This window comes from Talpa europaea (assembly GCF_964194135.1).
Source record: "Talpa europaea genome assembly, chromosome: 11".
NCBI classification, from domain to species: domain Eukaryota; kingdom Metazoa; phylum Chordata; class Mammalia; order Eulipotyphla; family Talpidae; genus Talpa; species Talpa europaea.
Genome location: NC_140078.1, coordinates 69004981 through 69020675, shown reverse-complemented (window position 1 = coordinate 69020675; position 15695 = coordinate 69004981). Strand labels below are relative to the sequence as shown.

Here is a 15695-nt window from a genome sequence, read left to right as displayed (position 1 = left end):
CAACATGATGTGTCTTCCAAATCACTGATTGAATCAAGGTTGAGCACATTACCCATTTTGTTTGGGGAGCCTTTTTGGGCTAGGGTGCTGAGAGGTGATCATGGGGTCTACAGCCTACTGGTATTTGCTCTCAGCTTGAGTTCACTCCTCACTATCCCGCTACCTCACCTTGACTGGGTAGCACTGAGTCCCTGTCTGTGGGCCCCAGAGCCTGAGTTTCTCTCCTGAGAGTCAGGCACAGAATTGAAGGGATTTTTTGGTTAACTTCCTGTGTACATTCTGAGGGCTGGGCCTGTGCAGAGTACTAATCCCTCCACCCAGTACTCAGGGTGCAACACACCCTGAAGCCCAGCCTGGGAAGGCCAGGTCAGAGGCCCCCCACTGCCACAAGTCAGAGAGGGACAGCAACATACAATATTGGTTATATCTGCTGTCAGACCTGGCCACCTCCACTGAAGAACTTGGCAATTCCACAAAACCAAAAAAAAGAACCTCAACCTCTTGGAACTAAGAATTAACCAAGAAAACAGATTGATAAAAAATGTTACATTTCCTGGGCCTCCCCGGTGGCGCAGCGGTTGAGCGCTGGGTTGCGAAGCTGCCCGCAGCCTCTGTGGCGCCGGTTCGATCCCCGGCTGCTCCCCGGCCACCGGAGGAGGGTCCCACATGGCGCGCAGACCTCTCCTGCCACCCGCTGCTCCCCTCAGCAGTGTGCTTCGGTCCTTCTGCCTGCTCTGCTCCCCGCTCTGGCTCTGGTGAATTCTCTCACCCTCCCGCGCTTCTGACTGTACCCAGTGCTTGTATAAACAAAACAAAGAAAGAAAGAAAACATGCCTCTATTAAAAAAAAAAAAAGTTACATTTCCTGTAAAAACGTCCATCACTGGATGAACTGTGACTATCTTTTTTTTTTTTTTTAAGTATTTATTTATACAAGAGCTGGGGTACAGGCCAGAGATTCAGGGGGTGAGAGGATTCACCAGAGACAGAGTGGGAAACAGAATAGGCAGATCGACCACAACACACTGCTGAGGGGAGCAGCAGGCGAGTCAGGAAAGGTCTGCTGCACCTGGTGGGATGCTCCCTAGTCGGTGCTGCAGCGGCTGCGGATTGCTTTATAGTGCAGTGCTTAACCCCTTGGGCCACCAGGGAGGCCCTGAACTGTGATTATCTTAACTTCAGGGTCTGCCTGGCTGACGTGACTACTCCCCTACTCACTCTCTTTATCTCTCTCTGATACATATATTTGCCTGCTTAGGTATTTATTATATTCTCTTCACCATTAGTGAAGTTTTAGCCCCTGCTATAGCCCCAGTGCTTAGAGAGGTGCCCAGCATTGTTCAGTAATATTTACAAGATAAACAATTGTATGAATGAACCATTAGAGGTTTTGTGTCACACACTGTATGACAAACCATTGAGGTAGGTGTTATTGTCTCCATTTTACAGGTATAGAATCTGAGGTTCATGAAGATGAAATGATTTGATCAAGGTCACACATGTGAGTGTCCCTAAGAACCTCAGTTTCCTTTGCTCAAGAGGTTGGAATTCATAGAATTCACAGTTGGGTACTGACCCTCATCCCTTGCATCAGTATCTCACACCTCAGTGATGAAGGGTTGACCAGAGAAGGGAATTTCGTGGGAGATGGTTTTGAACTCACACTGGCCCCACTTCAGATCCTGGGATGTGGACAAGCACCCCCAGGGCCAGCAAAGTACCTAGACTCTTGCTCTGCCTGAGATCTGGTTTCAGGCAGAAAGATGAGAAAGCTGCACTCAGCCCTCAGACAGGTCCAGGGATGTGCAGGGTGGCCAGGACATCCTGGTTGCTCCTTTCTCATCAGAGTGAGCCATTAAAATTATTAGAAAACGTTTTCCCCCCAGGGCTCAGAGATTTAAATGTTCATGTGAGTTATAAAAAATATTGAAGAAACAAAGGGAGATGTTTGTAGACTCTTGGAGTAGAGAAGGCCCTGTGAGTATGTCACCAAACCCAGGAAAACATTTTCATCGGGCCAAAATAAAACTCTATACTTGTTAAGCAATTACTTTCCATTCTTCCCTACCCCCAGCCTCTGGCAACTGTCAACCTATTTTCTGTTTCTGTGGATTTACCTATTCTGGATATTTCATGTGAATGAAAACATAAAATATGTGCCTGGCTTCTCTGACTTAGCATTATGTTTTGGAGCTCCCTACATATTATAGCATGTGTCAGTACTTCATTCTTTTTTATGGCTGAATAATATTCCTTTGTGCATATTCACCACCTCTTGTTTGTCCACTGATGGATCATCCGTTTGATGGACATGGGTGGTTTCCACTTTTTGGCTATTTTGAATAGTGCTGCTGTGAATAATGAATACCTTTGACCCAGAAATACTATCACTAGGAACTGATCCAACCAATATGCCCACCCCCCAAAAAATAAAGCAAAAAATTAAGAACAATCTAAATGCCCATCACTGGGGGGCCAGGTCCATAAAGTTTGCACATTTGTGGCAATTGTTCTGCAGTCTTAAAGAACAAGGCAGTTCTTCAAGGACTACAAAAAGATGGAGCCACCTTACATGAAAATTTCAGATATAGGATATGGCGTATTGTATGCTATTATTTGTAAAGAGAAGGAGTAGAGGAGGAAGATTTTACATATATAGAATTTTTACCAATTCACATATTTATTTATTTATTTATTTTTTATAGAGGCATGTTTTATTTATTTATTTATTTATTTATTTATTTGCTTGTTTGTTTGTTTTATTTATACATGCACTGGATACAGTCAGAAGCGCGGGAGGATGAGAGAATTCACCAGAGCCAGAGCGGGGAGCAGAGCAGGCAGAAGGACCGAAGTACACTGCTGAGGGGAGCAGCGGGCGGCAGGAGAGGTCTGCGCGCCATGTGGGACCCTCCTCCGGTGGCCTGGGAGCAGCCGGGGATCGAACCGGCGCCGCAGAGGCCTCAGGCAGCTTCGCAACCCAGCGCTCAACCGCTGCACCACCGGGGAGGCCCTAATTCACATATTTATATTGAGATATAATTGATATAACATTAGTTTAGGTGTACAACATAATGATTTAATGTATATATTATGAAATGTTCATCATAAGTTAACAATCATCACTATACTCGGTTGCAAAGAACTATTAAGATTTACTCCCAGTAACTTTCAAATATCGCATATATGAGAGTATTGCTAACTATAGTCCTCATGCTGTGTATTATATCCCATGACTTATTTATCTTACACCTGGAAGTTTATATCTTTTGGCCACCTTCCCCCATTTTGCCCACCTCCTCGTGCTGTATCTATTCTCCCTCTTTGAGTTGAGTGTTGTTTTTTTAAGATTACGCATCATACAGTGGTTATCTTTCCCTGCCTAACTTATTTCCTTTATCATGATGCCCTCAAGGTCCATCCATATTGTCACAAATGGCAGAATTTCCTTTTATATGGCTGAATAATACTTCCATTTTGTATGTGCTTGTGGGTGTGTGTATACATATACATACATATATCTTACGACTTCTTTATCCATTCATCCATCAGTAGTCACTTAGGTTGTTTCCATGTCTTAGCTATTAAAAATTATTCTGCAGTGGACCTCTCCTGCCTCGCCTGCTGCTCCTCTCAGCAGTGTCTTTGGTCTGTCTGCCTGTTCTGCTCCCCACTCTGTTTCTGGTGAATTCTCTCACCCTCTTGCGCCTCTGACCTGTACCCCAGTTCTTGTATAAATAAACAATTCTTTAAAAAAATTATTTTGGGCCTCCCCGGTTGAGCACAGTGCTGTGAAGCTGTCCACAGTCTCTGTAGCACAGGTTCAATTCCCGGCCGGCCAGGGAAGATTCCCACATAGCATGGCAGACCTCTCCTGTCACGCCCGCTGCTCCCCTCAGCAGTGTATTTTGGTTCGTCTGCCTGTTCTGCTCCCTGCTCTGTCTCTGGTGAATCCTCTCACCCTCCCGTGCCTCTAGCCTGTACCCCAGTTCTTGTATAAAAATAAATTAAATCTTTAAAAAATTATTTTGCAATGAACATGGTGGTACAGTTATCTTTTTATCTTTTTATTTTTTTAAAGATTTTTTTTTTTATTTTTATACAAGAGCTGGGGTAGAGGCCAGAGGCGCGGGAGGGTGAGAGGATTCACCAGAGACAGAGCAGGGAGCAGAATAGGCAGACGACAGAAATACACTGCCGAGGGGAGCGGCAGGTGCAACAGGAGAGGTCTGCCACACCATGTGGAATCCTCGCTAGCCCACGAGGATAGAACCAGCACTGCAGAAGCCGCGGACAGCTCCACAGCGCATTGCTCAACCCACTGCGCCAACGGGGAGGCCCCAGTTATCTTTTTATTTTTATTTTTTTTTATAGAGGCATGTTATTTATTTGTTTGTTTGTTTGTTTGTTTCGTTTATACAAGCACTGGGTACAGTCAGAAGCGCGGGAGGGTGAGAGAATTCACCAGAGCCAGAGCAGGGAGCAGAGCAGGCAGAAGGACCGAAGTACACTGCTGAGGGGAGCAGCGGGCGGCAGGAGAGGTCTGCGCGCCATGTGGGACCCTCCTCCGGTGGCCGGGGAGCAGCCGGGGATCGAACCGGCACCGCAGAGGCCGCGGGCAGCTTCGCAACCCAGCGCTCAACCGCTGCGCCACCGGGGAGGCCCCCCAGTTATCTTTTTAGATAGTATTTTTTTTTCTTCAGCTAAATACCCAGAAGTGGGACTGTTAGATATGGAGTTCTAGTTTTAATTTTTTGAGGAAACTCCAAACCATCTTCTATAATGGTTGCAATTTACATTCTTACCAACAGTGCACAAGTGTTCCCTTTTTTCTACATCTGTACCAACCCTTGTTGTCTTAGTGGTATAAATATGTATTTTTGCTTGTTTTTCACAGATTTGACATCTCTGGACGACGTCTGTGGAGTAGAGTTGTTGTTAAGTACACTTTCACAACTTTTGAATTTTGAGTTGTGAAAGTATGGAATTTTAAAAATTAGATGAAAAATAAATATTAAAAGAGCCACCCTGGTGGCTTAGTTGTTAAATCTCATGCTTTGAAGCTGCTGGCAGCCACAGGCTCTGAAAACTTTAAACAATTAAGCAAGGCTACAGCTTGCCAAGTGATTCTCTGACCACACTTTAGAAGACAGGACCTTCGTCCTGCCCAGGTGAGTACAAGGCTGGGTTAGGGAAATGGACTGTGTTTGCATTGTTTCTTCTAAATTTAAAAGCCTTTGAGCCACTGACTGGTGGAGATGAGGAGGTGATCCCATCTACTGAACTGGGCTGCCCCACCCTAGGTCCCTTGTTCATTTCTGTTCCAGTGACAGGGCATAGCTCAGGTGTCTTTTGGGAGACTTTCTCCTACCCCTTTGCCAGCCAGACCAAGCTCTATTTACCAAGATTTCCACCATCACTGCAGGAGCATGTGTGTGCCTGAGTGCCATATTCCTTTGCACTGCATGGTGCCTGGGTCTGGTACTCAACACGGGGTCGGTAAGTTGACCCCCAACTGCTCCAGGAATGAGTCATCTGAAGGAGGGAGCTGTGGGTGCAAATCCTGCACTCACAGTCCTGAGAACCTTCTTTCCTGAGCAGGAGGAATTCCCAGAGGGGCAGGCCTGGCCACCTGGAGGAAGTGTAGCCAACTGCATGCTGGGCTTGCGAGTGGGACTCCTACTGTAGCCCTCTCTGGGGACTCTGGGTTGTGGTACCTCAGGAGCTTTGAGTTAGGTAGGCTGCCTTCTTGGGGCAGGAAAGGGGAAGAGAAATCCCCTGTGGGGGTGGTTTTAGTCATCTGAACCGTCATAATGGAAACAACACAGCCCTGGGCTTCCAGATACTTCCCTTCCGAGGGCCCCAGTCCTCCATTATGAGTTGAAAATAACAGTCCTGCACAAGGAGTTGGCTTCAGTGACAGAGATTTACACTTAGATGGGTAGAGGACACTGTCACAGAACCCCAGGTGACACCCAGGAGTTAAGAGACTATAACAGGGCCTCCCCGCTGGCGCAGCGGTTGAGGGTTGGGTTGCGAAGCTGCCTGCGGCCTCTGCGGCGCCGGTTCGATCCCCGGCTGCTCCCAGGCCACCGGAGGAGGGTCCCACATGGCATGCAGACCTCTCCTGCCGCCCGCTGCTCCCCTCAGCAGTGTAATTCAGTCCTTCTGCCTGTTCTGCTCCAGAGAATTCACTCTCTCACCCTCCCGCGCCTTCTGACTGTACCCAGTGCTTGTATAAATAAATAAATAAAAATTAATCTTAAAAAAAAAGAGACTATAACATTTTGTTTCCAGGCCAGATGAGCTTTCATTTCTCCTAGTCCCAGGTGCAAGCCAGAATTGGAGTCTTTTGGAGACCATGGATTCTTCTTGTCCATTGGCCTAGTGAAGATCCTGCTGTCTGCCCAGAGAGGATATCTTTGTTTGCTTGTTTGTTTGAAATATTTATGCATACAAGAACTGGGGTGTAGGCCAGAGGTGGGGGGGAGGGGAGGTGAGAGGATTCACCAGAGACAGAGTGGGGAGCAGAACAGGCAGATCTACTGAAATACACTGCTGAGGGGGGCAGCGAGAGAGACAGGAGAGGTCTGCTGCACCAGTGGGTTGGCTCCCTGGCTGGCTAGGGGTCGATCTCATGCTGCAGAAGCTGCACCTAGCTTCACAGTGCTGCGATGCTTAACCCCTTGTGCCACCAAGGGGGCCCTGTTTTGTTTTTTTTTTTTTAGAGGCATGTTTTATTTATCTATTTATTTGTTTGTTTGTTTTGTTTATACATGCACTGGGTACAGTCAGAAGCGCGGGAGGGTGAGAGAATTAGCCAGAGCAGGGAGCAGAGCAGGCAGAAGGACCGAAGCACACTGCTGAGGGGAGCAGCGGGCGGCAGGAGAGGTCTGCGCGCCATGTGGGACCCTCCTCTGGTGGCCGGGGAGCAGCCGGGGATCGAACCGGCGCCGCAGAGGCCGCGGGCAGCTTCGCAACCCAGCGCTCAACCGCTGCGCCACCGGGGAAGCCCGGGCCCTGTTTGTTTTTAATGTTACAGCAATCAATTTCATTTTATTACACTTCATATCTTATTTTTTCGTATTTTATCCCCCTCCCCCCATCCCTTTTATCCTTGTCTCAATCCCTGACCCACCTCAACCTCAGCCCCCACGGTGTTTACTGATGTCCACTAGTTTTTGCGAGCATTTTACTTTATCGAATTGTTTGCTATCTGAACGTCCAGTATTTGTTTTTCCCTCCTGACTTGCTTTACTACACTTAATTCTCAGAGAGGCCATCTTGATGGAAGGGGCAGCAGTTTGTATAACTGGCCCACGAATGGGAGCAGAATGGGGAAGGTCAGGTGGCCACCAAGTTCCCCCTGGGGGTGGCGGGTGCAGGAACAGAAGCCACCTGAAGGAACACTGGTCTGACACGCTTACTCACTCCATCAACCTGACACCCGCAGGGACATCCTGTTCCCTTCTTCCTCTTTCCTAATGTCCGGCCCCCGCGGGAGGAGTCTGAGGCTGTGTCATGGCGGCCGGCACGGGAGGCTCCGAGTCTGCTCTGAACCGACCCCTCAACCTCTTTGGGTGCGGAGGGAGAACTTTTCCCTCCCAAAGGCTAGTGCCCCGCCGTGTGGTGCGCCTCCATCCGCCCAGGTTTCTGTGTCACACGGGGAAGTGACTTCGCCTCTCTGGGCCTCAATTTTCTTGCCTGGAAAGTGGGGCTGATCACAGCCCTGTTCGTCAGAGTCGTGGACGCCCACGGGCCCGAGGGAGGCGGGCCGCACGCTCGGGGGGCGGGAGGTTGGGGTTGGGTGGCCTCGCGCACACCGCCCCCGCCCGCCCGCCCGGGCCCGCCCCCGCCCCCGCCCCCGGCCGCTTCCTCCCAGCGGGGCCGGCGCGCGGGCGATGCGCGGGGCCTTCGCGGGCAGCCCGCTGCCGCCGCGCCATGTCGGCCGGTTGGTTCCGGCGCCGCTTCCTGCCGGCGGTTCCGCTTCCAGCCCAGCGCGCGCCCAGGCCGCGCGCCAGCCCGGTGCCCTACGGGCGGCCCCGCTTCCTGCGCGGCTCGGGCTCGGGCCCCGGCACCGCCGACGCCTCGCGCCGCCCGGACGCCCGCCCGGTGCGCAGCCCCGCGCGAGGCCGCGCGCTGCCCTGGAACGCCGGCTACGCCGAGTGAGTCAACCCACCCCGCGAGCTGCCTGTCCCAGGCACCCCTCCCTCCCGCACCGCGATCCCCGACCCCAGCCGAGCCGGCCCGGGGCCCGCGCTGACCCAGAAAGGGGGCTGAGTTGAATGAGTGAGACTCCCCCAGCCCCCACCTTGTGGGTAACACTCTCTTGTCTGCACCTTAGCACTCTTAACCTCCTCTTTCCCACCTCGGCCTTTTCCTTTGGACTCCAGCCTACTTCAGAGAGGGTTGTGGGTCAGGAAGGAGCTGCACCCCGTGGGTTTCCAAAGATGAGGCAGAAACACGGTGCAATTCCAGAGCTCTGGGCTTTGGAGCTGCTCCCACAACCACACACACATCTCACCCAAGGTTGTGGTCTGTGCTGTATGGGACAGGGATTCTGGTTAAAATGGGGTGGGGAACAGGCACAGGAGCCCAGATCTCCCCAGGCTCTCCTACCTTTACCTCCCAGTCCCATTCAGCAAGTAGGCTCCAGAGGGACTGGGCCCTGAATTTTGCCCAAACAGAAAGTTTACACCATATTTGTCTTGGTGTGTCAGGGACAGCATGGGGAATTTAGCTCTGGTCTGTGCTCATCGGGACATGGGTGTGACCCTGAAGGGTCATTGATCACTTCTTGGCCTCAGGATCATCAATGCAGAGAAATCTGAGTTCAATGAGGATCAGGCCGCCTGTGGGAAGCTGTGCATCCGGAGATGTGCATTGGAGGCTGAAGAGGATCAGGAGTGGTTGACCTTGTGCCCAGAGGAGGTGAGCACAGCCAGGCTTGAGCCCCTCTTTGAAGGCTGGGGTCAGGACTGGGGCCAGGATTGCAGGTTGAGGTTCTTGCCCTGCTGCCCCATGCTCCATAGGGGACAACCAGGGAACAGAGCCTGATACCTAGTCCTATCAAACAGAGCCTGATACCTAATCCTTCCCGTACAGTTCCTGATGGGTCATTACTGGGCCCTGTTTGATGGGCATGGCGGTCCGGCTGCAGCCATCCTGGCTGCCAACACCCTGCACTCCTGCCTGCGTCGGCAGCTGGAAGCTGTGGTAGAGGGCATGGCGGCCACTCAGCCCCCCATGCACCTCAGTGGCCATTGTGTCTGCCCCAGTGACCCCGAGTTTGTGGAGGAAAAAGGCATTAGGGCAGAAGACTTGGTAATTGGGGCTCTGGAGAGCGCCTTCCAGGAATGTGTGAGTGTGTCCTTTGGCTGGGGAAGGAGGGGAGGTTTTGCTCCCAGGGAGGGAGCTCAGGGTGTGGGGCATCCCAGTGCATGATGGTGGTCACCTGGATGTTTGGATTGGGAAGACAAGATTGGGTTTGTTTATTATTAATGGTTATCATTGTAAACCCCCGTTGATCCAGCATCTACTGCGTGCTAGATACCTTTACCTGCATCATCTCATTGCACACCCTGTCGGTCCTTGGTACAGGGACTGGTTTCTCTTCCTCGGTTTTGAGTAGTTGTGCTGACTTCCTCCCTTCCCATGGCGTACGTCTAGATCTCCTGACCATAAGGACCCTGGCATTATGGCTAGATTGTGGGTTGGGACTGCCAGGTTTGCTGATGGGGAGGTGGGAATTGGGTGGTGTGGTAGCAGTACAAGCAGCAGCTAAAATGGCCTTGATTTGCCCCAGGATGAGGTGATCGGGCGGGAGCTGGAGGCCTCAGGCCAGGTGGGCGGCTGCACGGCTCTGGTGGCTGTGTCCCTGCAGGGAAAGCTCTACGTGGCCAATGCCGGAGACAGCAGGTGAGTGAGCCCTGTAGGGTGGGCAGGCAGGCACCAGAAGCAGTGGGAACAGCGAAAAGGGCCAAAGTGAAGAAAATGGGTAGGATTGACTGGCTGAGTTGTGTGCCTGGAGCGTGTCGAGTGTAAGGGTGGACAGTGGATGCCAGGGACCACAAATACCAGGTTGAAGGGTTGAGCCTGAAAGGCCCATGACTGCAGCCTAAAGCAGCCGTGAAGGGCTTTAAACAAGGGATTGGCATGGGCAGAGATGGCTCCTGGTTGAATGAGGGGCTTGCAGGAGGAAGGTCATTGCTGAGGGTGGAGACTGTCCCACAGACCTCTTCGTCTCTCCAACCCCATCCAGGGCCATCTTGGTGCGGAGAGATGAGGTACGGCCCCTGAGCTCTGAGTTCACCCCAGAGACTGAGCGACAGCGAATTCAGCAGCTGGTAGGTACCTTAGGTAGCTGGAAGCTGTGGAGCTCCAACTCCTAGGTCCAGGGCCACCAGAGGGAGCATGACCTGAGCATGTCCTCCCTACCCCAGGCTTTTGTCTACCCTGAGCTTCTGGCTGGTGAGTTCACCCGGTTGGAGTTTCCTCGAAGGCTGAAGGTGGATGACTTGGGGCAGAAAGTTTTGTTCCGGGATCACCACATGAGTGGCTGGTGAGCAAAGTGGAATGTGGGGACACAGTGGGGAGGACCAGCCTTGGGGCAGTCTCCTCTCACCTCGGTGGGGTGGGCACTGTGTTGGGAGGGATGAGGTGAGAAGGGCCCGGGTCGATGCTGGGTCTGCCCCTGATAGGAGCTACAAGTGCGTGGACAAGTCGGATCTCAAGTACCCCCTGATCCAGGGACAGGGTAGGCAGGTCAGTGAACAATCCCTTCTTTTCCCCTTTGTGCCTTGGGTTGGACCATGGCTGGTGTCCTAGTATCTGCTCCAAGCCCACAGGGTGTTTCTCCCTTAGCCTGGGGTTCCCAAGGGCTCGCCTCCCTCTTTGTGCTCTGCTTACGCATTTGCTGGGGCTGTTTGCTGTCACCTCACACCTCCCTTGTCCCCAGGCTCGGTTACTGGGAACACTGGCCGTTTCCCGGGGCCTAGGAGACCATCAGCTCACAGTCCTGGACACAAACATCCAGCTCAAGCCCTTCTTGCTCTCTGTCCCACAGGTGAGGGTGTAACAGCCCACCCAGCTTTCATCTACCCAGAAAGGCAGATGAGGAGGCTGGTGGGGTCTGGGAAGGGAGTCCTGAGGGTCCTCAGGCTTGACTTTGCAGGTAACAGTGTTGGATGTGGGCCAGCTGGAGCTACAGGAGGAGGATGTGGTTGTTATGGCAACTGACGGGCTCTGGGACGTCCTGTCCAATGAGCAAGTGGCACGGCTGGTACAGAGCTTTCTCCCTGGCAACCGTGAGGACCCTCACAGGTACTATAGCTGCTAGGAACATGCCTATGTCTGGGTTGGTGCCACCGTAACACCAAGTTGTTATGGCTGAGAAGATAGTACTGATGATGAGTCTGGCTCAGGGCAGCTGGCCAGAATCTGGGCTGTCTCAAGCTTCTGGGGGTGACTGGGTCCTAAAATCTTTGGGTTGACTCCTGTGGCCCTCTCAGTCTTAGAGCTTGCCTGGCCCCTATCGGACTACTTTGCCGGGGTCTTCAAAAGTCCAGCCCCGACCAGCAGCTTCTCCCCGAGGGATGGCCTTGCCTTTTGCACTGCCCCTGAAGGCATCTGCAGGATGGTTCCCACAGGTTCTCGGAGCTGGCCCAAATGCTGATACACAGCACACAGGGGAAGGACGACAGTCCCACAAGGGAAGGGCAGGTATCCTACGACGACATCTCTGTGTTCGTGATTCCCTTGCACAGCCAAGGCCAACAGAGCCTTGGCCACTGAGAGGATTCCGACACTGCATCCAAGAACCACTCCTGGTCCTGCCTGGGCACCTCTCCATCCTGGGCAACAGCACTCTGCCCCCAGACATACAAGGTTCTCCTCCTCCACCCCAAACCCATTTTAAGGGGAGCATTTATACCAGGAAGTCAGAACTGGAAGGGTGGAGAGCTTAGCTCGCTAGGTCTCCTTTGGCAGGTGGGAAAAGAAGGATGTTATTGGTAACATCCCTCTGGCATAGGCATTTTTACAACTTTGGAAACCCACCGAGACTCCTCAGACAGAATCCTTAATAGCCCAATATATTATTCCCAGACAGGTTCACCTAGGCTAAGAATATTAGCCAAGGAGGTCAGGAGGGACAGAGAGCCTGTGTTTGGATCCAGGCCCCCAGTCCGTGAGTGTCAGAGAACCTACTCAACACCCGCCAAAGCCCACGCAGGGTGCTTTATGGAAAGGTGTGGGTAGCCTCACATCTGAACAGCCATCTTGAAGCAGCCCCTGAGGAGAGAACAGCTCAGGTCTTGCCCTGGTCCACTTGCCTCAGAGAAGCACAGGTTGTAAGGCTAAACTCGGGGCAAGAGGGGATGGCTTGAGTGGGGAATGCGCTCAGATCGTACCCAGCCCCGCCCTAGGCTGATGTCCCAGCAATGGCTTTGTTGCTCATCACCTCTGCTATTAAATCATTGAGTGCAGAAGAGCCTTTGTGAACTGTGAATTTTTGTAGTTTGGCATTACAGTACACCTTTTGCTTTCTTGTTACCTTCCAAAGACTTGGGCTAAGCTCTGCCTTGCAAGATTGCATAGCCAGGACTGTTTTCTCTGCGACCTCTCTAGTTCCCAGCTTGATGGTGAGCCCCAGTGAGAGAACTGCTGCCCTGAGAACAGAACAGGGGTCTCCTCCACCACCTGTGAGCTCTGGTCTGGAAGTACCAGAAGGGCTCCTTTTACCTTGTTTTTGGGTACAAATTTCTATGAAGCTAGTCTCAAATGGAGACCCATCAGTTGAGCCTCTGAAGCTTGCTGTTTGAAGAGCTTAGTTCTTCATCTTCCCCACAAGACTTAGAATCTAGCACTTGCCAAGGCTCAGATGCTCAAGTATTTGAATTAGAAGGCAACCATCTCTTTGACTTCAGCCTTACCTGACTTCCCTGACCCACTTCTAGTTTATAACTGAAATGAATGGTTTTCCAGGCAACTCAATGCCCTGTACTGCAGCCAGCAAGGAGAGCACCATGGGTCCCAGAATCCAGAGTAAAACATCTCTCACCCACTGGGTAGACTTTGGACCCCTTTCTTATGTGTTCTCTAGGGAGGAGAGAAAAAACTACAAAAATTCTCATTTTCCAAAGCCCCGCATTTCTGGGCTTTTATAGATGTGTCCATACTAGGTCCTGACAACCGGCTGGCCTCAGAAACCTTGGGCAGCCCCTCCAGAACTCTACTTAGGCAGCTAGGAAATGCAAGAGTTTTACTGGGCTAGTTAGGCAGCCTAGATGAGTTTTACTTCCTTCTTCCTCAGCAATCTCCCTTCCGCCCCACACCCCAGCAAAATGTGGGCAGCATCCTGTGCCTGGCTCTCCCCCACACCAACTGCTGAGCCAGCTTGCGCCCACAGCCCACCTGCTTGCTTTTGCTCCTCACAGAAGGCAGATGCCTGGGAAAGGGTGCGGTGGGTCTCAAATGTGAGCAGGCCGATAGGGAGTGGCCACTGCAGGGCAGCCATACTGACCTATGTGTTACTTTCAGCAGAGCCAAACCCTACACCAGCCCTCAGGCAGTAAGGGGGCTGGTGTAGTAAGGACTCTTTCCTGGAGCAGTGTGACAGGAGAGTCTACACGTGGCCTGCAATTCACAAGCTGAGATATTCCCTCTACCATCCTTCAGAACTTTTGGCCAACCTCCAATGACCATGGTGCAAAGTAGCCAGCCCAAGATTGTCTTCATCTCTGGTTCAGGGAGGGCCAAGCAAGAGGCAGGAAAGTAACAACTCATGGCTGGACAGTGGGTTATCAACCAACGGACCAGGACTTCTGCCAAAATTGTGCAGAAGCCTCAGAGGCTCAACTACCCTTGTTCCCAAGAAGCCAGGGCCTAGCAGAACCAACCTTATCTTAGCCAGAGGCTACCAATCTGATCAAGGGTTGAGAACAGTGGGACATGAAAGGCAGCCTGAAATATATGCCAGATGCAGTCTTTGAAGATCAAGGTTGGCTTGGGTTGGCCTGTCCTAGTCAATTTTTTCTGGCCTATGACAGCTTATTAGAGCATGGGTTGAGGAGGTCCAGGCTGCTACGTGTTGAGGACTGGGTCTAGGGTTTCTGCCCATCGTGCACCAGCCTTAGTCACAAGGACAGGTGGGAGCAGCATCAGAAGCCCAAAAATTCACCCATTCGGTATTACACGGAATCCCACTGTGAGCCAGGAGGATTTACCCATCCCTCCCACCAACTCTAGAAACCAAACGATGCTATGTAAGTTCAATGGAAGAGGTTACGGCTGGACAATTCTGTTTAAGACCGATAACATGGAAAAAATGTTTATATGTTAAGTACAAAAGAGACATAAAATTGTATATACAATAGAATAACAACTATGTAAACACACTGAAAGTCTATACACAGACCTAGAAGAACATTTAACACCAAAAAAGATTATAGTGGTAGCATTTGGGTGGCAAACTGATTCCTCTTACAACTCCTAAACTTTTTTCACTGAGAATTATGATTACAATGGGTTTAAAAACAAGAAATTCCTCACTGGCTGGTGGTTGAGCAGTGCAGTGTCACATAAAAATCTGTAGCTTTGGCCCTGATGCTTGAGTGTGGAGAGCAGCCCTCCCCTACCCCTTTAGAGTGCTTGAGCACCTCTGGCTCCCACTGAGGGTATCCCTGCAGCCCTGGCCCTCAGCTTCTCTAGCCACAACCTCTTTTCTCCCTTTATTCTACTTTATTCCCACCACATCATCTCTGGTCACTTCTAGCTTTTCTTCCCAACCCAGGAGTCAGTTCTGCAGCCACAGGTCCCATAAAGAGGTCACACAGTGCATATTTCCAAAGGATGTGGTGCCTCAGCTTTCAACACATAGGGACTCAATACTAGTAGTTTTCCTGCTGACAGGCAAGTCATGCTTGGTGGTCACTCTGGTTGCAGATATGTTTAATTATGCAGCCTTCCTTGTTAGCCCAGTTTTATAAGCACTCTCTGAAGTTACTCCTACTATGAATTTTCTGTATCAGGAAGCCAGGAGTGAGCAGTAACAGCTCAGATCATTTGGTTTCTGAAAGTCCCTCCAACTTTTAGAGCCCACTGTATCATGGGTGGCACCACAGAAGCTGCAGCTGCCAATCTACATTTGAGAAAGGTATATGCCTCTTGCCCTTTAAGTTTGAGGAACAAATAAAAAAAATTGCTAAAGTCCAAAATGAGACAAAAAACTGTTAGCAATTCACAGCCTATTCCTTCTCAACAGAGGCAGTAAGTTTCCTTTTTCACTAACACATACATACTCCTGGGAAGGCCTTAACTTTGCTGAGCCTGTTTCTGGATCTGCTTAAACGTTTGGGAACTTAGACAGAAATAGCATGCCACTTATTCTGCTCTAAGAAGGCCTCGCAGGGGTAGAGAAGACTGTTGCTCATCTCAACCCTGATCAAAACCACTTTTTCTCCCTGGAAAAGCCAAGGAAAAGAAAGCAGACATCCTGGGTAAACAGGGTGGCACAGAAGCCTTACACAAACTGAAAATGCTCTGGGTCCCAGCATCCTGTCCCCCAAATGCCGTAAGCCAGACACAAAAGGCATGCAAAGTGACTGACACATGTACGTACAGGCGCAGACAGAGCATCACTGGGCAAGAAAGGGGCTAATACTGCAGAGAGGGCCCCAAAGTGTGGCTTGTGGAACA

The 15695-nt window shown here is 51.1% G+C and overlaps 1 protein-coding gene across 1 annotated transcript; it reads left to right on the top strand.

The window, feature by feature from the left end:
* Window positions 1–7940: 7940 nt before the first annotated feature.
* On the top strand, window positions 7941–11792 carry PPM1M (protein phosphatase, Mg2+/Mn2+ dependent 1M; the record flags this gene model as incomplete). Its single annotated transcript, XM_084248078.1, has 10 exons — window positions 7941–8164; window positions 8807–8930; window positions 9105–9359; window positions 9805–9917; window positions 10261–10345; window positions 10442–10560; window positions 10700–10763; window positions 10957–11064; window positions 11173–11321; window positions 11648–11792. The coding sequence occupies 10 exons, from the start codon at window positions 7941–7943 to the stop codon at window positions 11790–11792; spliced, it is 1386 nt and encodes a 461-aa protein (XP_084104204.1).
* Window positions 11793–15695: the final 3903 nt, after the last annotated feature.